At 40.7% G+C, this 22,011-nt stretch overlaps 1 protein-coding gene and 1 non-coding gene across 2 annotated transcripts in view; one reads left to right on the top strand and one right to left on the bottom strand.

Moving 5' to 3' along the window:
* The window catches only part of BRWD1 (bromodomain and WD repeat domain containing 1), a 131,173-nt gene that overhangs the window by 12,159 nt on the left and 97,003 nt on the right, over positions 1 to 22,011 (top strand). The window contains exons 5-8 of the mRNA XM_047874501.1: positions 11,272 to 11,422; positions 13,480 to 13,578; positions 13,942 to 14,102; positions 15,192 to 15,413. Coding sequence (XP_047730457.1) covers positions 11,272 to 11,422; positions 13,480 to 13,578; positions 13,942 to 14,102; positions 15,192 to 15,413 — 633 coding nt within the window. The remainder of the gene's footprint in view (positions 1 to 11,271; positions 11,423 to 13,479; positions 13,579 to 13,941; positions 14,103 to 15,191; positions 15,414 to 22,011) is intronic.
* On the bottom strand, positions 5,012 to 5,084 carry TRNAK-CUU (transfer RNA lysine (anticodon CUU)). The gene has a single exon. It is a non-coding gene; the product is annotated as a tRNA-Lys (tRNA).

Below are 22,011 nucleotides of genomic sequence, written 5' to 3'. Positions count from 1 at the left end.
GGTCCCATAACTAGTTAGGTAGGGCTGTTAGGCACATTTCCTCAGGGTCAGAAGAGTCTAGCACCCTTCTTATTCCAGTATTTGTTAAACTCTCATTGGTATGTTTGAGGCTGGATTCCACATTGAGAGACTTTTGCTTGAGAAAGACTTTGTGGTAGAGCCTCAGTTTGTTTTCTATTATTATTTTTAATGTTTATTTTTTAATTTACATCCAAGTTAGCATATATAGTGCTATAATTTCAGGAGTAGATTCCAGTGATTCACCCCCTATGTGTAACACCCATACGAGTTGCTCATCCCAACAAGTGTCTTCCTTAATGCCCCTTACCCATTTAGCCCATCCCCTCACCTACAACCCCTCCAGCAACCCTCTGTTTGTTCTGTTTTTAAGAGTCTCTTATGTTTTGTCCCCCTTCCTTGTTTTTATATTATTTTTGCTCCCCTTCCCTTGTGTTCATCTGTTTTGTGTCTCAAATTCCTCATATGAGTGAAGTCATGTGATATTTGTCTTTCTCTGACTAATTTCACTTAGCATAATACCCTCCAGTTCCATCCACGTAGTCGCCAGTGGCAAGATTTCATTCTTTTTGATTGCCGAGTAATACTCTATTTTATATATGTACCACATCTTCTTTATCCATTCATCCATCGATGGACATTTGGGCTCTCTCCATACTTTGGCTATTGTCGATAGCGCTGCTATAAACATTGGGGTGCATGTGTCCCTTTGAAACAGCACACCTGTATCCCTTGAATAAATACCTAGTAGTGCAATTGCTGGGTCATAGGGTGGTTCTATTTTTAATTTTTTGGGGGAATCTCTATACTGTTTTCCAGAGTGGCTGCACCAGTTTGCATTCCTACCAGCAGTGCAAAAGAGATTGTTAGAGCCTCAATTTAAAGTCTTAAGTTTTGTCTCTATTAAATTTAGCTTCTATTTATATGTAAATATTCGAAGATGTTGATAGTGGTCTTTCTATAGGGGTGTAACTAAAAAGTGATGTAATTAGTTCATTAGCCTTTTCTCTGTAATCTGACCAAAAATTGTCCTAATATTAAATAAAAATTTCTGGGGCGCCTGGGTGGCTCAGTTGGTTGAGCATCCGACTTTGGCTCAGGTCATGATCTCGTAGTTCGTGAGTTCGAGCCCCACATCCGGCTGTGTGCTGACAGCTTGGAGCCTGGGGCCTGGTTCGGATTCTGTGTTGTGTCTCCCTCTCTCTGCCCCTTTCCCCCTCGTGTTCTGTCTCTGTCTCGCAAAGATGAATAAACGTTAAAAAATAAATTAAATGAATAAAAATTTCTAACGTTTATTGTAGAATATTTAGAAAATGCGAAAGTGAGAAAAAAATCATGAAAGTGAGAAGTGCTTATTTTTCTTCATGCTAGACTCTAACAAAAATAGGATCTTTAAAAAGATACTATTTTGTGGGGCGCCTGGGTGGCGCAGTCGGTTAAGCGTCCGACTTCAGCCAGGTCATGATCTCGCGGTCCGGGAGTTTGAGCCCCGCGTCGGGCTCTGGGCTGATGGCTCAGAGCCTGGAGCCTGTTTCCGATTCTGTGTCCCCCTCTCTCTCTGCCCCTCCCCCGTTCATGCTCTGTCTCTCTCTGTCCCAAAAATAAATAAACGTTGAAAAAAAAAATAAAAAAAAAAAAAAAAGATACTATTTTGTGAATTCCTTTCAATTTCTCTGGAAAATTTTATCTATTTGCCTGTTGTACATTTGGTTGGTTTCTAGTTTTTTTTTCTGTTAGTGATTCCATGAATATCAAAGTAAGATCTGTGTGTCTTTGCATTTATACATAATTATCACTTGTCATAAACTTCTAGAAACTTAATCATTGAGTAAAATGGTTTACCTTTTTTTTTTTTTAAGTTTGTTTATTTATTTATGTAAGCTCTACTCCCACAGTGAGGCTCAAACTCACCACCCCGGGATCAAAAGTCTAATGGTCTTCTGACTGAACCAGTTAGGCGGCCCTCAGTAGCTAATGTTTGAGTCATTTTTTTGCCAAGTACCGCACAAAAGTTAGGAGATTTAACCTATGTAATCTCGTATCCTTTTAGCAATCCTATCACCTTGTATGTATTGTGATTTCCCAGTTTGAGATGAGTCGGGAAGGAACAAGTAACTTCAGTGAGGTTCTATTCCTAAGGGGCAGGTCCAGCTGAAGGCCGCTTTGTGTGATACTTATTCATGAACGTCTGATGCATTTGTTCAGTAAATGAATGCCTGCTGTAGTCAGAGTTTCGGGGAGACCAGTGTGGATGAGATGGACAAGGCTTCTGTTCTCATGGGGCTTTACACCCTCGGGGTAAAACTGACCTGAAGCAGCAGACAAGCTACTGTAATACAGATTCACAGAGGTGTTAGGGATCGGGAAAGGGGGGGGGGCAGGATATTTTAGGTGGGTGGGGAGGAAAAGCGCTTATTGATGGGGTAACCTTTGACCTGGAGGGCGGAAAGGAAATGTGGAGCCCTGAGAGAGGACGGGTAGAAAGAGTGGTTGCAATCCGTCTTAAAAACCTGCGTGACGTCTGACCCACCAGTTACAGGCTTAAGACGTTTTTGAAGGAAGTTTGTTTTGTGACTTGACAATTCATCTTTTCTGAATTACCTTTTTTTTTCAACGTTTTTATTTATTTTTGGGACAGAGAGAGACAGAGCATGAACGGGGGAGGGGCAGAGAGAGAGGGAGACACAGAATCGGAAACAGGCTCCAGGCTCTGAGCCATCAGCCCAGAGCCTGACGCGGGGCTCGAACTCACGGACCGCGAGATCGTGACCTGGCTGAAGTCGGACGCTTAACCGACTGCGCCACCCAGGCGCCCCCTGAATTACCTTTTTATATCTTTTACTTGCTTTTCCACTGCTGTCTTAAGCCATTTTGTAAGAATTCTTCATCTCTAGGTTATTCTTTAGTCTGCTGAGTTCTAGGTTCCTTTCCCAGCTTGCAGGCTGCTTTTTAGTTTCGCTGGGAGGTTTTGTTTTTCCAGAGGTTTAAGATTTTTACTTTTGTTATATCTGTGAATCTTTATTTTGTCTTTAGGGTTGTCCTTAAAGCCCTTCTGTACTCCAAGATTAATATTTTAAAAGGCAGTGTTATGTATTTATTCCTCAATACTTTTTCTAGTCTGTTTGTAGTTTCTCTGTAATGTCTCCATGTTCAGTTTATTTGAGCATGTGGTTGATGTGAGGTATGAATCTAGCCTTTTGCAAATTGTCAGTTTGCAAGTACTGTTTGAGTCTTGTCTCCTTTCTCTACAGGGAGCGCTGTCATCATCATTTACTACGTTCTTGCTGACTTGCATCTGGACTTTTCTGTTCCTATAATATCCAGTTCTATTTTAGTGGTCAGATTTTATATATATATTAAAATTCTTTAAGTGTTTATTTATTTGAGGGAGACATGACCTGAGGCAAAGTCGGACGCTTAACCAACTGAGCCACCCAGGCACCCCTGACTAGGTTTTATTTCTGTTGGTCGTTTGGAATATGACAGACTTCTCGACGAAATGATGAACTAAGTCTGACTAGAAGATGTTTTGCATTAATCTTGAAATCTGTGATCTTTACTATGTTCATGAGGCTGGAATTGTTACTTGATCAGTACTTTACTATTTCATATCTTCTGTAGGCTGTTGCATGTTTAAAATCCATACATTTTGAAGTGTGCCTCTTGTTTTAATACATCTTGTGAAGCAATATTTAAAAAAAAAAAAAAAAGGTTTGGCTTTTGGGAAGTATTTGTCTCTTCATTAAGTTCCATGTAGGATCCAGACTTTTAATTAGTCTTCACACAGGCTTATTTTAATTATGTTCTGCTTAGAAAATTTAGTTATTTTCACATGGTACAACAGAATAATCTCAAGTTTAATGGTTTCTTTTCAGAACTCAGTTGATTTAAGGATAAAGCCTTGAGTATTTTGCTTTTTGAATTTTGTTCTTTTCAGATGATCTTCCTCTATTTGATGGTCTGAACTCCCTGTCAAGGAATATTAGAAGTCGGGTGCACCTGGATGGCTCAGTCATTTAAGGGTCCGACTCTTGATTTTTATTCAGGTCATGATCTCAGGGTTGTGAGATTAAGCCCCTGGCATTGGACTCTTCACTGACAGCACGGGGCCTGCCTGGGATTCTCTCTCTCCCCCCTCTGTCTCTCTGTTCCTCCTCTGTGCATTTTCTCTGTCTCTCTTTAAACATTTAAGAAGGATATCAGAAATCAAAAAATATAAAAAATCTTAGATTTCTTCTGAATAATTTATAATTTGGAAAAGCTTTTATAGTCTAGAAGTAGGGGTCATTGTTTTGCTAAGGGAAGAAGAAAATGAAATGAATAGATTGCATAGAAATGCTAACTAAGGATATATCTTCGTTTAGTATTGGCTTAAGCATTAATAGTATTTTCTAGGCAAGCCTCACTTTATGGGATGGCTGGTAGGTGACTTTGCTTCAGATTTGCAGGTTGGTGGACAATGCTGTTATGATTTGTGTGATTGCATTGCATGTGATAACAGCCTCATGAAATACTTCATTTCCTTAGAAGCAGTGGCCTAAATCATAAAGATATATAATGCTTTCTTTCATTTAATGGTTTCATTAAAGATAGTCTCTGTCTCTTGGATAGGGCAGATTGACGTTTGGTTTTTTTCTTCTCAAACTTCTCGTTTTATTGTTACCATCATATCCTAGAAATAATGGGAAAGAAGGGTTTTTTTTTTTTTTTTTTTTTACCCCCCCGCTGTGGTTCTTTTATTAGGGAGCAGAATTTTTCAGGAACATTCTCCTGCCCTAGAAGATTTCTTCTCTGTTTCATTGACCAGAACTAGATCAATGGCTGCCTAGTTAGGAAAGAGTTTAGAAAAACGAGGCTCTGCTGAAGTTGGGGAGGTAGTGGCTATTGGATAAGCAAACATGGTCTGCTCTGGGAAGCTAATAAACTCTTTTCTGAATTAAAATAAAAGCTTTTTTTTCCTTTTTTTCTTTTAAGATTTTATTTTTAATCTCTACACCCAATGTAGGGCTTGAACCCACAGTCCTGAGATCAAGAGTCTCACGCTCTACCAACTGAGCCAGCCAGGTGCCCCAGAATAAATGCTTTTGAATGAAGGATTTTCATGCTAACATTAGAACGTTTCTCTGCCTAGGTACCTTTGTATAAACCGAGGGTTAAGCTCTTTTCCCCTCTTATTTCTATAACGATATTTATCCTGCCATTGACTACTAAGCTTGCATTTTTTTTTTTATTTTTAAAAATTCACTTATTTTTAAAAATATGCCTCATGCCTCGTGTGGAGCCCACAGTGGGGCTTGAACTCACGATCCTGAGCTGAGATCAAGCGTCGGATGTTTAACCGACTAAGCTACCCAGGCGCCCCAAACTTGCATTTTTTTTATAAAGCTTAGAAAAGAGGCCAAGAACTTGTATCAACCAGAGGCTGAGGGGACTTACTTAAGGAAGACGCCAATTTTTAATTTTTTTGTGAAAGACCATGCTCCGTATCTCTTCGTGTTTCATTGTTGTATGCTCATTGTATAGGAGTTGCGATGTGCTGTGGTAGTTTACTTAGGCATTTTCCCTTGTAAGTTTCTAGATGTAGTTTAAAATGATCAGGGAAAAACTAAAGGTCAGATGGGTATATGTTACACTTGATCTTAGCCAAAAGGCCGAGAAACGATCACATAGGTATATATTAAAGATATTAAATATTGGGGTGCCTGGGTGGCTCACTTGGTTAAAGTGTCTGACTTCGGCTCAGGTCATGAACTCGCTGTTCATGAGATCGAACCCCGCACTGGGCTCTGTGCTGACAGATTCACATTCTGCTTCATGTTCTGTCTCCCTCTCTCTCTGCCCCTCCCCTACTCGTGTGCACGCTCTGTGTTTCTCTTCTTCTCTCAAATAAACGGTAAGAAAAAATATATTAAATACTCATTCTAGATCCTCATTACATGACAGATTCCCAAACTTGACAGAAAAAGCTCCTTTCTCCCATAACTTTGCAGTTACGTTCTCTAGACTCTACTACCACTTTACAGCTGCTTCCCTGGGCTTGAAGAAGCTCATGCTCACCGCATTATTTGGTAATAGTGGCGGTAATATAGGGATCCTATGATTGTGGCTGAAAAACTTCCTGAGACTAAGTATGGCTACCAAAAATAAGATGGTACAGAGAGTGGCTGTTTGACTTAGTTCTGGCCTGATTTCCGAGGACATCGTATCACTGGCTTACTCATGGAAGTTGCTGGTAGAGATTGTTACTAACATTCAGGTAAAGGACTTGAAAGTAATGAAGGAACGTTATCTATCATATTGATTTGGTCAGTATATCTTTAATAATCTAGAACCATTTTCTGTTTGTTATTTTTGGGACTAGAACTGCACTACTTTCCAGAAACACTTTTGTCTTATACAAATATAGAGTAACAGTCTCTCCTCCTCCCGTCTTTGATAGTTATGCTGGAATCCTTAGAAATGTAACGAATCTATAAATCCCTTTATGGGAATCACAGCTGCTGCATGGAATCCATGTTCCTATTAACGCCCGGACTTGGCCTAAGTTTACTTGCCTATGTTGAAACTTCCTGTTATTTTAATGATGAGTTTTACTGCTTCTTCAATTCAGGCAGTGAGTTTAGTCCTATAAAGTTTCCCTTCTAGATCATTTAAGAGAGAGAATAAAATCATATCCAACACTGGGAAGCACTCTGTCTAAACTTTTCTGTCTCTGTCTTTTCTGTCTAGAGAAGTTGTTTTTGGCTTTGTGTGTTACAGCTTGTCTTCAAGAGCAGGTGTCCACTCAGGAGACAGGCTTGAGTGTGTAACCTCAAAACTGAAAGCCAATTGAGAAGGACAGATAAGTGCTTTCACTCATATGTGGAACTTGAGAAACTTAACAGAAGACCATGGGGGAAAGAAAGGGGGAAAAATAGTTACAAATGGAGGGAGGGTAGCAAACCATAAGAGACTTTTAAATAACAGAGAACAAACTGAGGGTTGATTGGGGGGGAGGGGCAAATGGGTGAGGGACATTGAGGAGGGCACTTGTTGGGATGAGCACCAGGTGTTGTATGTAAACGATGAACCATGGGACTCTACCCCCAAAATCAAGAGCGTACTGTACACGCTGTATGTTAACCAATTTGACAATAAATTATATTAAAAAAACCTGAAAGCCAATTATGTCAGTTCTCTATCTACCTGAATAGTCAAAATCTTAAAGCTATTAGAGTGATTGTCTACTGTATAAGAAGCCATGTTGCCATTGCCCAAGTCCTTTTATCTTTCTTAAGCCTCGTGGACACATTATTTAGGTTGATCAGTGCGGAGTACTTCGGTGGGGTTTTGTTTTCAGATTTGCATTCCTGACAGGTTCTTAGATCTGTGATTTTCTTGGCCCTGTTGGAGTTACCTTCTGGTTCCTCCTATCTTTCTTTCCCTTCCCATGATGAGCTAATTATCTATAATAGATTTGGAACTTCTACATGCTGACACTTTGAAGCACAAGAGTGCTAATTAGTATTATGAAACACTTTGATGTCTACCTGAGCTTTGATAGGTCTTTAGGGTTTTGCCTTGGGATATCTGTCAAGGTAGAAAACATAAGTCATGTTGAAAAGTTGAAGATATTTTATTTAGCCTCTTCTGTCACTAGTGCTTATGAACAAAAACTTTATGTTGAATCTGGGCTTTTTTTTTTTTAAATATTTATTTGTAAGTAATTTCTACACCCACTGCGGGGCTTGAACTCAAGAGTCACATGCTCTGTTGGCTGAGCCTGCCAGGCGCCCCGAATCCAGGCTTGTTTTATATTTGAGTTAATGCATAAAAACCAGAAGTGATCTTGAACTATGTTTCAGGTTTTCTTTGGGGCAGCGTTTCTCAGGAGTTTGAAAATGTATGGGGCATTGCTGGTGTTGTGTGGCATGGGGAATGCTGTCGGCACGGACGGAAGGGAGCCAGGAGTACTGTGTGTTCTGCGCACATGCACTGTCCAGAGCAGCACTTTGTCTTTGCTCACACGTTGGTGATGTCACAGTTGAGAAACCTCATCTCGTGATTGAGGAACCTTAATGCAGTGTTAAAGTTTAGGACAGATACATTCAGATCAGGTGTCATGAGGCCTCTTCATGAGTTTAACTTACACGGTAGCTTTTGTGTTTTTATTGTTTTGAAGTATAATTAAACTGCACACATTTATAAAGGTTCAGGTTGATGACTTTGGATGCGTGTGACACTGAAGAACCCATCTGTAATACCTCCTGCTTTTCTTTGCTCCCTGCCCCCAGCAACGTCTGATCTGTTTTCTGTCACTGTAGATTAATGTGCATTTTCTAGAGTTTTGTGTAAATAAAACCATACAACATGTACTCTTTCTGGCTTCTTTCAGCATAATTTTGAGATTTCATCCATGTCATCACGTGTTATTAATGTGTCACATATGTTTGTTTTTTTATTACCAGATAGTGTTCCATTTTACAGATGCACCGTAACGTGTATATCCAGTGACCTGTTAGTGGCCATTTGGGTGTGTCCACTTTTGGGATCTTAACAAGAAAGATGTTTCAGTCATGTGCAAACTTTTTTTTTTTAAAGAACTTTTAATTACTTTTCTGTACAGAAAATATAATGGTGTCCACTTAGCCCAGTTTGGGGGCCAGTTTTTTTAGGCTTCGCCTTTTTCACCTTGGCGATGCGAGCCACTGACTTTGGACCCGGGATGTTGCCTCCCCAGTGATTGCGGGTCTCATTGTATCTGTCATTGTCATTGGTCCCGATAGCTTCCAGCAGCTTAGCCAGAGCTCCTTTTTCTTCTGAGTTAACCTGTGGGAAGGTGACAGTGGTGCCGGTCTTCCTGGGGACCAGACACCCCAGCCTGGCCTTCCTCTTGATAACGTGGTAAGGGACCCCCGTCTTCGGACACAGGGCAGGCAGGGAGACAGCCCACTCACTGGGCTCCACCTCGTGTGCAGTCGCTACCTGCCAAGCCTTCTTGCTTTCCACCAGGGCGGCGACAGTATTAACCCCAGCTCGAAGGACAGGCAGCCTCTTGGAGGGGACATCCCCTTTCCTGATCGCTCTCTTCTCAGCCTGGACTAACAGTCTCTTCTCCTTCTCTTGCTTTGTCTCTGGGCTGTACTTGGGGGCCAGTTTAAGCATTTGAGTAGCCGTTTGCCCATCCCAGGCTTGGGTGAACCGGTTAATTGCAGGAGGCACTCTCTTAGACGTTTATAGAGAACAGCCCTTTGTTCCCGTGGCCAGACGTAGCAGGGCCATGTGCACGTACAGACTTCTAGTATGAACACGTGCTTTTCTTTTTCTTGAGTAAATACCTAGGAATAGAATAGCTGGTTAATACGGTAGGTATATGTGCTATTAAACTGCCCAACTGTTTTCTTCCTATCTCTCTCTCTTTTTTTTTTTTTTTAAACTTTTATTTGCATTTATTTTATATAGAATTTACTCCCAGGCTGTAAGTTTTGTTTCTTCATTTTCTTCTGGGATATCTTTTCCGTCTTTGCAGCTTCCTCTTCCAGCTTAGGAGCAGTCTGCCCTTTTAGTAAGGATCGTCTCAGTGTGGCAGGGAGAGCTCATCTATGGGTTAATCCGACCATGAGCCCTGTAAGCTCTATACTGCGTCCTGCAGGCTTTGTTTACCTGGATGTGCTCAATGACCAGAGGATCATCTACATCCTTACGTTCAGCATGACTCTGCATCTTTAAGCATGTTCACTAAAAATTGAGCGCTCTCGGGGCGCCTGGGGGGCGCAGTCGGTTAAGCGTCCGACTTCAGCCAGGTCACGATCTCGCGGTCCGTAAGTTCGAGCCCCGCGTCAGGCTCTGGGCTGATGGCTCAGAGCCTGGAGCCTGTTTCCGATTCTATGTCTCCCTCTCTCTCTGCCCCTCCCTGTTCATGCTCTGTCTCTCTCTGTCCCAAAAATAAATAAACGTTGAAAAAAAAAATTAAAAAAAAAAATTGAGTGCTCTTTTTGGACCACTGATTCTGTGTGCAGCCCCACTGTGTGGCCTGGGTGCACCTATCAGCTCTACCATGGCAGTGATGGAAGGGCACACATTGCTTCTCTAAGGTGGTGTCCTTTGGATACGCATACCCTTGATGGCCTGGGCAGTTTCCCCTGGGTCCTTGAAGTGAACACAGGGATTTGAACCTCTTGATTTGTGTGATTATGTAGGGTTTCCTGGGTCAAGTGAATAGCGAACCGTTTTCAAAGATCACCCCAGGCTGCCTATGGGAAGAGTGGCCAACTGTTTTCCAAAGTGGTTGTGCTATTGTACGTTCCCACCAGCAGTTTCTCCACGTTCTTGCCAATCTTGGTCTGGTCCTTTTGATTTTAGCTATTCTAACAGGTGTGTAGTAATATCTCATTATGGTTTCAATTTGTTACCAATGAATGGTGCTGTGCATCTTTAGAGTGTGTGTATGTGTGTTTGATGGTCTGTGTAAATCTCTCTCCTGTTTTTAAAAGTTGTTGTTTTTTTTTATAATTGAGTGTTGAGAGTTTTTTTAGATTCTAGATGCAAGTCGTTTATCAGATAATATGCTTTGCAAACATTTTCCTTCAGTCTGTGGGATGTTGTATTCACGCTCTTTTGACGAAAACGGAAGCTGTTAATTTTGATGAGGTCTAGTGTATGGGCTGGTTGCCGTGTGGATTGTACGACTGTTGTCATATGAGAAATCTTTGTCTAACCTCAGGTCATGATTTTCTCCAGGGTTTTCTGTGATAAGTTCTGCAGTTTTAGATTATACATTTAGGTACGTGATCTGTCTTAAGATAGTTTTTGTTTATGGTGTGATGTATGGATCAAAGTTCATTAAAAGAGAAACCTTTTTGGCAAATGGATATCCAGTGGTTCCAGCACATTTTGTTGAGAAGATGATCTTTTCTCCTTTGTGCTTTTGTCAGAAATCAGTTGTCCTTATATAACGATTCCCGAAGTCAGATATTATTTTCATAACTCAACTTTGTATTTTTTTAAAGCTGCTTTGGCTTTTGTAGGCACCTTACATTTGAATGTGAATTTTAGAATAAAATTAATCAGTTTCTACAAGACAGCCTGCTTGGATTTTTATTGGGATGGCTTTGAACCTACAGATGAGTTTGCTCTTTATTTAATGTCTCTCAGCAGTGATTTATAGTTTTCGTTGTACATGTTTCTCACATGTTTTGTCACACTTACCCCTGGCTGTTTAATGTTTTTTGATGCCATTGTAAATAATGTTTAAAAAACTTGCTCTCCAATTAGGTCTTGTCCAATAAGCATGTGGCTCCTGATCATCTGTTGCAAATCTGCCAGCGCATTGGTCCCATGTTGGATAAAGAAATTCCACCCAGTATTTCAAGAGTCACTTCTTTACTTGGTGCAGGAAGGCAGTCTTTGCTACGTACAGCAAAAGGTACCTTAATTTGAAGAAGTGTTCTGCTTTGTAGCTTAATGATAATTATAATTGTGAAGTAATGTAAGCATTGTGGAAGAAAGGCGATATGTAACTATAAACCATGCTGTGGACTATAAAATTCTCTGCATTTAGCATAGACATTGAATTTTACTACGTAAGTGTTTAATGGGTCCTTCTGCATTAAAAAAAATGACAAAGGTATAGATGTTAAGCGAAAAAGCTTGAATTTATTCTGAGATGTGTTTGAGGTTTTCTTGATGTGAGTTCTTAATTTTCTATTTTGTAGCTCACTTATAACTTTACTGAATGTAATTGTATGTGTCTAATAAACTCTTTAAATGCTAGAAGTATTTTATTTGGTATTTAGATTCCGAAAGCCCTTTGTTATAAGGGGAAGTGATTTTCTAAATTTGGGAGCAGTTTGAAAACAAGCACCAAAAATGTACAATTGCATGGTTCTTTTTTCACCAATTTAATTTTTTTGCAAAGTTATGTGGTAGCAAAATGTTTGGAATTGTTGTTGTTCTCCTGTTAGCTTGGTATAAATCACTTAGACTAAGTACATGTATGTGATATGATCTATGTATACAACGTGGCCTAACTGCTGATGGGCAAGAATGTTGGCTCTTCGGATCCTGAGCATCCGTCCAGTTCGTCCCCCCGTGATTATCTTTAAGATCTGTTGCTGATGTGATGCCACCTCTTAGGTGTGCCACCAGTACAAAGCTTGACTGAGAAAGAACAACCCTCCTTCTTGGTTCCATGCCAGACCGCTTTGTCGCCCTTAGTCATTTCTTAGTGCTCTGTGGCCCTGCCACACTGTGGCTTGGCTCAGGAAACTGTTCTTACTCTCCCTTCTCTGTGTTCCTATTCACCTTGTAATTATTCTATTTTAGGCTGTTATGTAGTAGTTGCCCCGAATGGCCTGTTTCCCTCTGTTTTCTTTACTTGTGTCAAGCTCCGTGTTGTTTTGTGATGAGCACTGCTTTAGAACCGGCAGACCTTAGAAGAGACTTGAGCCAGCTGCCCTAGGGTAGGGTCCGTATCTCTCTGTTTTGTACTAGTGTCACGAGAGGATGCCTTGTAACCGCTCTTTGGTCATGATGGTGGCGATGAATCCATTCATGTAAAACGTAACATGCGTGTTAGGTTGGGGCACCCGAGGCTCAGTAGAGGTTTCTGTGATGCCTTCCTTCCCTTCCTCTTTCACTTGTGAAGAAGCTGATTTCTGGCCCAGCGTAATCTGTGCTCTGCTGCTCTCTCCTCTAGGGGGGGCAGATGATGTTTCTTCGTATGTATTTGCCGATAGGTCAAAGAGGGACGGGACTTGAGAATGAGTGTTCAGACTCCCAGATCCTACATGCGTGCTCTTGTGTAAAGGATTATCCATGATCCCAAAACAAGAGGAAAGGCATTTGATTTTGTCCGTATTTCCTAGGGAGATTAAAGTCATGGTAATATTGGCCAAAATTAATTTTAAAACTCCGTTAACGTTTTAAGGATTTTCATACAGATCAAATTTTTCTTACAAAAATTTCCATTTTTTGGAAAGTTGGATCAGTTGTGATTAAGATCTCGTATCACTAATACCGTGTGGTATGATTCTGCATGGCAAAATAAAAACTTACTTGGCATTGAATAGGACTCGGAAGTCCAGTGATCTGGTTGTATGGTCCATGTAGACTTAACCACTTGCAGCGGATCTCTTTCAAGGTCCTGGAACCTTTGAGCCTCAGTTACCTCACTTGTACATTGGCGATCATACCTACCTCACAGGGTTGTTGTGAGGATTCAATGAGATCATGTACGTGGAACGCACTTTGTAAATTGTAAAGTGCTACGCTGATGTTAGTTGTTGTTGTTGTATCTGAGATGTCTTCATTTTTTTTCCCCTTCAGAAATAGTCTAATAAACCTCTAGGGCTTTTCTGTTAAAGTATATTAGTTGGTACAACTTTGAATAAACAGTTTATTACAATATACGTAAGTATTCTATAAAATCTTTCTTGGGGTTAACTTTCAAGATTTTATGTGTATCTAAAATTCGTTTTAAAGACTGCAGGCACACAGTTTGGAAGGGCTCTGCCTTTGCTGCTCTTCACAGAGGAAGACCTCCCGAAATGCCGGTGAATTATGGTTCCCCACCAAGTCTTGGTGAGTGAGCTTGCCTTTTCAGATGAGCGAAACAGTCTTTTTACTTTCTTGACCAGTTTTGTAACTGCTCTATTAAAATTTAAAAGGAAATACTGGTAGTAGTGTTTCAGTAGTGATGAGTACCAGTTTCCAAAGTGGTTTTCCTGAAGTTATTCCTAAACACAATAAAAATTAATGAAAGACAATCTTGTTGCAATAAGCCCGTAATAGTGATTATAGTAAAACAGAATTGGGGAGAAACTTGTGTCTGTCCTTAGGATTTCTGGAACATAGGTTCTGTGACCTCTAGAAATTGTTGTGGAGTTTTTCGTTTTTTTACATATTGGCTCTTCCTTAACCATTTTCATTGTTTTTATTTCCTAGTGGAGATACATCGAGGAAAACAACTCACAGGGTGTTCCACTTTTAGCACAGCATTTCCAGGAACCATGTATCAGCACATCAAAATGCACAGAAGGATTCTCGGACATCTGTCTGCTGTTTACTGTGTAGCATTTGATAGGACAGGACATAGAATCTTTACAGTGAGTTAATGTTTTAAACTCCATTTGGTATCAATCTGGAGCACTTGCGTGTGGGTTAGAATCATCTAGACAATCTTCTAAAACATGTAGGTTCTATGCTTCCTATTCTCAGGGATTTTGACTCCATGGGTCTGATGCGGGGCCCATGAATTTGCATTTTTATTAAGTAGCCCAAGTGACTCAGATACAGGTAGCTAGGCCTTTAAGGTGTTGGTGAGACATTGATGTAGAGCTGTGGTTCATGGGCCTGATTGTCAAGGATCTTAAAAATATACACGCCTAATACTTCCCCTCCAGCCTATTCTAGACCTGCTAATGATGTTTCTAGTATGTCTAATAACCAGAACAAACCAAAAAACTTCCATAAAAATCTAAATCTCTACAGGTGATTCATACTCACATCAATTACTCATTGATACAGAGAAATTGATTAATACTGCAAGATTATTTTACAATTATTATAAAACTATACATAAATATTTGTAATTTACCATTTTAATATTTTAAGGGAAAATTATAAGGGGTCACAAATTTAAGTTTCCTTTTTCAGTTGCGAGATTCGGAGTAGAGACTCAAAAGTGGGTTGAGTTAGATGGGTGTTGGCTGGTGCTACAGATTTGAGACTCTCTTGTCTGGTTATTTAGAATGAGGGTGCTAGTCCCATTATTTTTTAGTTGTTTTTGGGATTTCCACTCAGCCTGTGATCCGTATATCTGTCCTAACGTGTATCAAATTATTTAGCTTGATGTGAGCTAAACTGACATTTAACCATTGTTAAGTGAAATATGTGAGTGGTGAACTTTTGATTGGGCTCATTATTTGGCAGGCAATTTTGGGAAAATAGTATTTATAATGTGGTCTGGTCCACAGAAATGAAAACTTCACAGTATCTTTATGTAGATGTGATTTGAAGAAGAAAAGAACTATTGTTCCGTAAGTGTTCTGACTGTAAGAGTCATAATTTATAGAGTATTCTACAGTTGGAAAGAGGAGTTATAGATAATTTAAGTGACATATTAATGGTATTTTTAAAACTGCTGTAAAGGACTTGCTGTGTTAACATTTATTTTGGGGTATATTTTTTCTTAGGGTTCAGATGATTGTTTGGTGAAGATTTGGTCAACACACAATGGCCGCCTATTATCCACATTAAGAGGTCATTCTGCAGAAATTTCAGATATGGCGGTCAACTATGAGAATACGATGATCGCTGCAGGGAGCTGTGATAAGATCATCAGAGTGTGGTGCTTGAGAACTTGTGCCCCGGTCGCTGTGCTCCAAGGACACACGGGGTCAATCACATCTTTACAGGTAAACTAGGTTCAGTGTGCATATATGTATATGATCTCCTTTTCCTTTGAAACTCTTTCTCCTCAGAGGTGACAAATAGTAAGATGCTTAGCAATTGTGTGATTTGTTTTAGTAACCAAGAGAAATGTAATTAATCATACCTCCATGACTCTTGGAAGGGTGATGTAATGTCTAATGCAGTTAGAGCTTTACAGGAAGGCATGATGGATGATGTATTGCTTCTTTTAGGCTTACTATTGAACTGGGGGAGTGTCGCTTACAAACCTGAGGCTACATTAATGATTTTTCTACTTTATTTTTTATTCTTTGAGAGAGAGTGTGTGAGTGGGGGAGAGGCACAAAGGGAGAGAGAGGAAGAATCTTAAGCAGGCTCCATGCTCATTGCAGAGCCCGATGTGGGGCTCGATCTCATGACCTTAGGATCATGACCTGAGCTGAAATCAAGAGTTGGACGCTCAACCAACTGAGCCACCTGGGCACCCTGATTTTTCTACTTTAAAACCTGTGGATTTTGCTGAGTTGATTAAATTTGTTGAAGTATATTTAAACAATTTTTTCACTTTATTGTGGAAGCTAATTTTGCACATACACAAAGTAGACTCATATAATGAATCCCTAGGTGCCCATGGCTAGTTGTTCCCCAACCACTTCACTTTGTACCTAAAGCAGATCCTAGATTTCATATCCTATCTTCTGTAAATAGTTCAATATGTCTTTCTAAAAGATGAGAATTTCTTTTTAAAAAACACAACCAGGGGCGTCTGGGTAGCTCAGTCGGTTAAGCATCTGACATCGGCTCAGGTCATGATCTCGTGGTTCGTGAGTTCGAGCCCCGTGTTGGGCTCTGTGCTGACAGCTCAGAGCCTGGAGCCTGCTTCAGAGTCTGTGTCTCCCTCTCTCTCTCTCTGCTCCTCCCGCACTCATGCTTGCTTTCTCTCCCTCTCTGTCTCAAAAATAAATAAACGTTAAAAAAAAAAAAAAGCAACCAAAACATCATCATACTTCCTTTTTTCATATTCAGATTTCCATTTGTCTCATAAATAGAGTTACTTTGAGCAGCCAGACAAAACCTATACCTTACAATTGGTTACTGTCGATAAAAAGACGCTTAAAACAAATTGCATTCCCTTGCCCAACTTTTAAAACCCTTTACAGTAAGTGTCTCTGTTGAAAGAGTTGGGTTCCCACAGTTTGGCTGTTACTGCTTATATCCTTGTAGAGCAGCTCAATATGTCCCTGTATTTCCTGTAACTTGGATGTTGGATCCAGAGCAGTAATTCTGTTTAATGTAGGCCTGGATCACGTGGAGGCCTTGTTTCAAGCACAGATCACTAGGCCTCACCGCCAGAGATCCTGACTGAAAATGGTGGAGGTGGAGCCTGAGAATTGGCATTCCTAATAAGTTCCCAGGTTCTCCTCCTCCTTCTCCTCAGGCTACACTTTCAGGATCATTGATCCAAAGGCTTGATCACCTTGAGGTGTACGCTCTTCAAGGCATGGAATGTCTGGGAGTCTCTCTGTAGTAGCCATCGACGATACTGCCTTAGCTCCATTAGTTCATTCAGAACTGAAAATGGTGCATTTGGGTCATTATTTCGAAAATCACATTTTGTTAGGAGATAATGACTTGTGAGGCCTTTTAAGGTACATTGGTGCTTCTGATTTGAATTTGGATAAAACTGGGGGATTGGTTCCATTTTCAGGTATGAATTCACCCAGGCTCTGTGCTAAGTGGTCTCCAAAGAGATTTGGTGTGAAGTCTTGTGACAAGAGAGATTTTTTCCTAAACTCTTCCGGTCAGTTTTCTTGAAGGATAGAGACAAGAAACTTATTTTTGAATGAAGACAACCGTCATCGGGATAGTGTTATATTTTGAAAATTTAAGCGAGATTTTGGTGGATCTGTTTATTTTAAGGCAAGGAGTGTAATTGTTTTCTAGAAGACTGTGTTTCACAGTTAATGTTTTGTTATTTCATATGAATTTGTAGGCAGTATAGCAGCAAGTGAGAAAACTTCTAGTACTCTGTGCTGGTGTCTGTCCTAAAACCATTATGGAGTCCCGCACTGTGAAAGTGGAGCTCTGGTCTTTCCTGAGGCCCATTCTTTGGTAATGGGGCCACGTGTGGTTATCATCTACTGAATATACCTGAGAAGTCTGGGTGATAGTAAGCTTTTATACATCAGAGGTAATCTGTGCTTGCCAGTGGTTACCAAAGTTCACAGTCAAACAGGTACACAGTTTTAGTTATTAATCTTTTTCATGTTCTTTGCTCTGTTACTGGCATATAGAAAACATTTTTTTTTTTTTTTTTTAATTTTTTTTTCAACATTTATTTATTTTTGGGACAGAGAGAGACAGAGCATGAACGGGGGAGGGGCAGAGAGAGAGGGAGACACAGAATCGGAAACAGGCTCCAGGCTCTGAGCCATCAGCCCAGAGCCCGACGTGGGGCTTGAACTCACGGACGGCAAGATCGTGACCTGGCTGAAGTCGGACGCTTAACCGACTGCGCCACCCAGGCGCCCCTAGAAAACATTTTTAATTTTAGTAAAGGTTATTTTCTTCCAATTTATATTGATAATGTGTACAAGTAATATCGTTTGCAGAAAAATGAGCATATAAGAAAATAAGCCTCCATGATCTTACCATCTAGAAGTAGTCACTGTCAGTATTTTGGTGTACACGCTTAAGGGTAGCATAATGTAGTGTCATTGGATATAACTTACATTCTCAAAAACATTAGTATTAGTAGAACCAGAGGTAGAACCTTTTTGTCTGTCTGAAAGAACAGTAAATGAACATTCTGCAGGAGTGAAAAGACATAATGTATAGCTGGTTTGGATTAGCTTTCTTTTATTTATTTACTTATTTTTATTAAAAAAAAATTTTTTTTTAACGTTTATTTATTACTGAAAGAGTCAGAGTGTGAGCAGGGGAGAGGCAGAAGGAGAGGGAGACGCAGAATCCGAAGCAGGCTCCAGGCTCTGAGCTGTCAGCAGAGCCTGACGTGGGGCTCGAAGTCACAAACCGTGAGATCATGACCTGAGCTGAAGTTGGACACCTGACCAACTGAGCCACCCAGGCACCCCTGTTTATTTTTATTTTAAAAATTATTTTATTTGGGAGCGAGAGTGTGTGAGCAGGAAAGCGTGGCAGAGGGAGAATGAGAGAATCTTAAGTGGGTTCCATGCCCGGCCCAAAGCAAGCCTCAGTCTCACAATCCTGGGATCATGACCTGAGCTGAAATGAAGAGTTGGATACTCAACGGAATGGGCTACCCAGGTGCCCGTGGCTTTCGTGAAGAAGTACGTGAGGCACTAATAAGAACTTAGAACGTCAAGATATGGTAGGTAAGGAAAGGGCAGAGAGAGGAGCCTTGAGTTGTAAGGCATTCACCGATTCCACTGGGGGTGCCTGAAAAGCTTAGTAGAGTATTTGACACACTGGTAAGATTGGAGAGGAAATATTTTGGAAATACCTACACAATTTATGTGTAGCTGCATTTGCAACTAATTAGAATAGAAAAAAATTACAGCAACTGGAAATTCCATGTGTACTTGGAATTCCTGAACAAGAGGACAAGAGAGAGTGGATCAGAGCTGCACTTGAAGCAATAAGAGCTGCGAAGTTTGCAAAATGCGCTGAAGAAATAGAGCCACAGATTGAAGAAGCACCAAGGACCCTGAGCAGAATAAACATACGGAAAACTGCAGCTAGTGAACGTGGCCAGAAAACTTGTGTTTGGTTTAATTAATTAATTAACTTAGTTTATTTTTTGAGGGAGAGAGAGAGAGAGCGCAAGCAGGGGAAGGGCGGAGAGAGAGGGAGAGAGACAGAATTCCAAGCAGGCTCTGCACTGTCTGTGCGGAACCCGGTAGGGCTCGAAGTCACGAACCATGTGATCGTGACCTGAACTGAAACCAAGGGTCGTTCACTTAACCAGCTGAGCCACCCAGGTGCCCTTTCATCACAATAAACCTTTTAAAGCCAAAGAGAAATCTTAAGGTAACCAAAAGGAAAAATAAGCAGTAAGGCTGATGATTAGCTTTTCAGTAGAACAGTGGGAGTCGATAGACAAAAAAAAATGCTCTTTATTATTTTTTATTATTATTATTTTTTTATCTTAGAGAGGGAGAGAACACACCAGTGGCAGTGGGGGGAGAGAGGGAATCCCAGGCAGGCTCCGTGCTCAGCGCTGGAGCCTGATGCAGGGCTCGATCCCGTGACCCTGGGATCATGACCTGAGCTGAAACCAAGAGTTGGATGCTCAACCGACTGAGCTACTCTGGTGACCCCAAAGAAGTGCTCTATTTTTTTTTTTTTTTTTTTTTAATGTTTATTCATTTTTGAGAGACAGAGCGTGAGCAGGGGGGTTGCAGAGAGAGAGGGAGACACAGTGTGAAGCAGGCTCCGGGCTCTGAGCTGTCAGCACAGAGCCCAACATGGGGCTCAAACACACAAACCGCAGGATCACGACCTGAGCCAAAGTCAGATGCTTAACCCACTGAGCCATCCAGGTGTCTCAAGAAGTGATCTTTCTGAAGTGCTGTTGGGGGTGCCAAGCTGGCTCTGTTGGTAGAATGTGCAACTTGGTCTCGGGGTCGTGCGTTCAAGCCCCACATTGGGTGGAGAGCTTTAATGAAATAAAGACATAAAAATAATCTTATATTTGGGTTTATTTAAAATTAATAAAGTGATCATTGACAGTGACTATCCATCAAGGGTTCTGAACCCATCAAATCTGTCACTGAAGCTCTCTAAACACATTTTCAGAAGTCTCCCAGCAGTGGAACAGGGGATTTCTAAATAGTCTTCTTTAGGCTGAGAGGGAAATGTGATCCTAGGCTTGGAGATGCAAGGATGAATGAAGAGTTAAAAAAAAAAAAAAAAAAAAGTGCGGACAAATGGAAAAAAGCACCAACTGTATACAACAAGTATATGGGTTTAAGGGTTTATGGGTTTAAAAATCTAGAAACAATTGGGGCGCCTGGGTGGCTCAGTCGGTTGGGCGTCCAACTTGAGCTCAGGTCATGATCTCAAAGTTCGTGGGTTTGAGCCCTGCATTGGGCTCTGTGCTGGCAGCTCAGAGCCTGGAGCCTGCTTCGGATTCTGTCTCTCTCTCTCTCTCTCTCTGCCCTTCCCCCGCTCGTGCACACACTCTCGCGCGCTCTCTGTCTCTCTCTATCTCTCTCTCAAAAATGAATAAACATTTAAAAAAATTTTAAAAATATAGAGACAGCCGAACTAGCAAATAATAGTAATAGGGCTTGTATGTCCGCAGGAGGTACCCATAGTATTCTGACATCTTTGCGTCGAGAAGTGAAAAATACAAGTTTACATAAGACTTAATAAGATGGAGGTGGATTTAGTAATCTCTAAAATAGCAAAAGAAATGTAAGAGGGTGTATAGCAAGCAATAGGGGGGAAATGTGGAATAATAGTAATAAAAAAAGGGCAAGAAAGGAGGGCAAAAGAAAGTCGGGAAGTGCTGGAATGTTACCAGGCTGTCAGCAGACAGCAGTGTGTTCATGAGCACTTCACGTACAAGTGCATTAGGTGGTTCCAGTGAGAGACAGACTTCAGACATAACTAAGAAACAAAACCCCGCCTGCGCTATGAGGCTAAGGGGAGGCTGGAAGTAAAGGATGGGAAACTGTTATAAACATTAACTGTAAGAATGCTGATACAGTATGCTAATATTAGATAATAGGCTTTAAGGAAATTACTATTTTTAGAGGTAAACAGGGGCAATTTGTAATGATAAAAACAGAAGATTGAGTTCTAAATTTAGTAACATGGAGTCAAAATACATAAAGCAAAAATAGAATTCATGGGGAAAAGTAGATCTCCATAATCATAGTGGGAGATTAAAACATCTCTGTCTCTCTCAGTAATTGAATGAAGAGTCTATACTCTTAAGAAACATAGAGGCGCCTGGGTGGCTCAGTTGGTTGAGTGTCCAACTTTGGCTCAGGTCAGGATCTTGAGGTTGATGAGCTTGAGCCCCACCTCAGGCTCTGTGCTGACAGCCTGGAGCCTGCTTTGGATTCTGTGTCTCCCTCTCTCTCTGTCCCTCCCCTGCTCGTACTATGTCTATGTCTCTCTCTCTCTCTCTCTCTCTCTCTCTCTCTCTCTCTCAAAAACAAACATTTAAAAAATTATAAAAAAAGAAACACAGCTTTGAACAACATAAATAATGACTTGGATGCCACATTGAAACATTGTGTATAATATCAGCATCATTTCTTTACAACTGTAAGTGGGGTGTTTATTGTATAACTACTGTCGGCATTCTGACCCTTTAAGCAAGTTCTCAACAAATTTGAAAATACTGAAATAATCCTAAGTATATATTCTCTGACAGTAGTGGAATTAAGCCTGAAATTATTAACAGCCAGAATTAATAGCAGAGTAATCCTCACATTAAGCAATATTTTAATTTTTTATTTTAGTAAAAAAATTTTTTTAATGTTTATTTTTGAGAGAGAGAGAGAGCGTGCGCTCATGAGTGGGGGAGGGGCAGAGAGAGAGAGGGAGACACAGAATCTGAAGCAGCATCCAGGCTCTGAGCTGTCAGCAGAGAACCTGATGTGGGGC

This window comes from Prionailurus viverrinus, chromosome C2 (assembly GCF_022837055.1).
Source record: "Prionailurus viverrinus isolate Anna chromosome C2, UM_Priviv_1.0, whole genome shotgun sequence".
NCBI classification, from domain to species: domain Eukaryota; kingdom Metazoa; phylum Chordata; class Mammalia; order Carnivora; family Felidae; genus Prionailurus; species Prionailurus viverrinus.
This window is presented reverse-complemented; position numbering and strand designations above follow the sequence as displayed.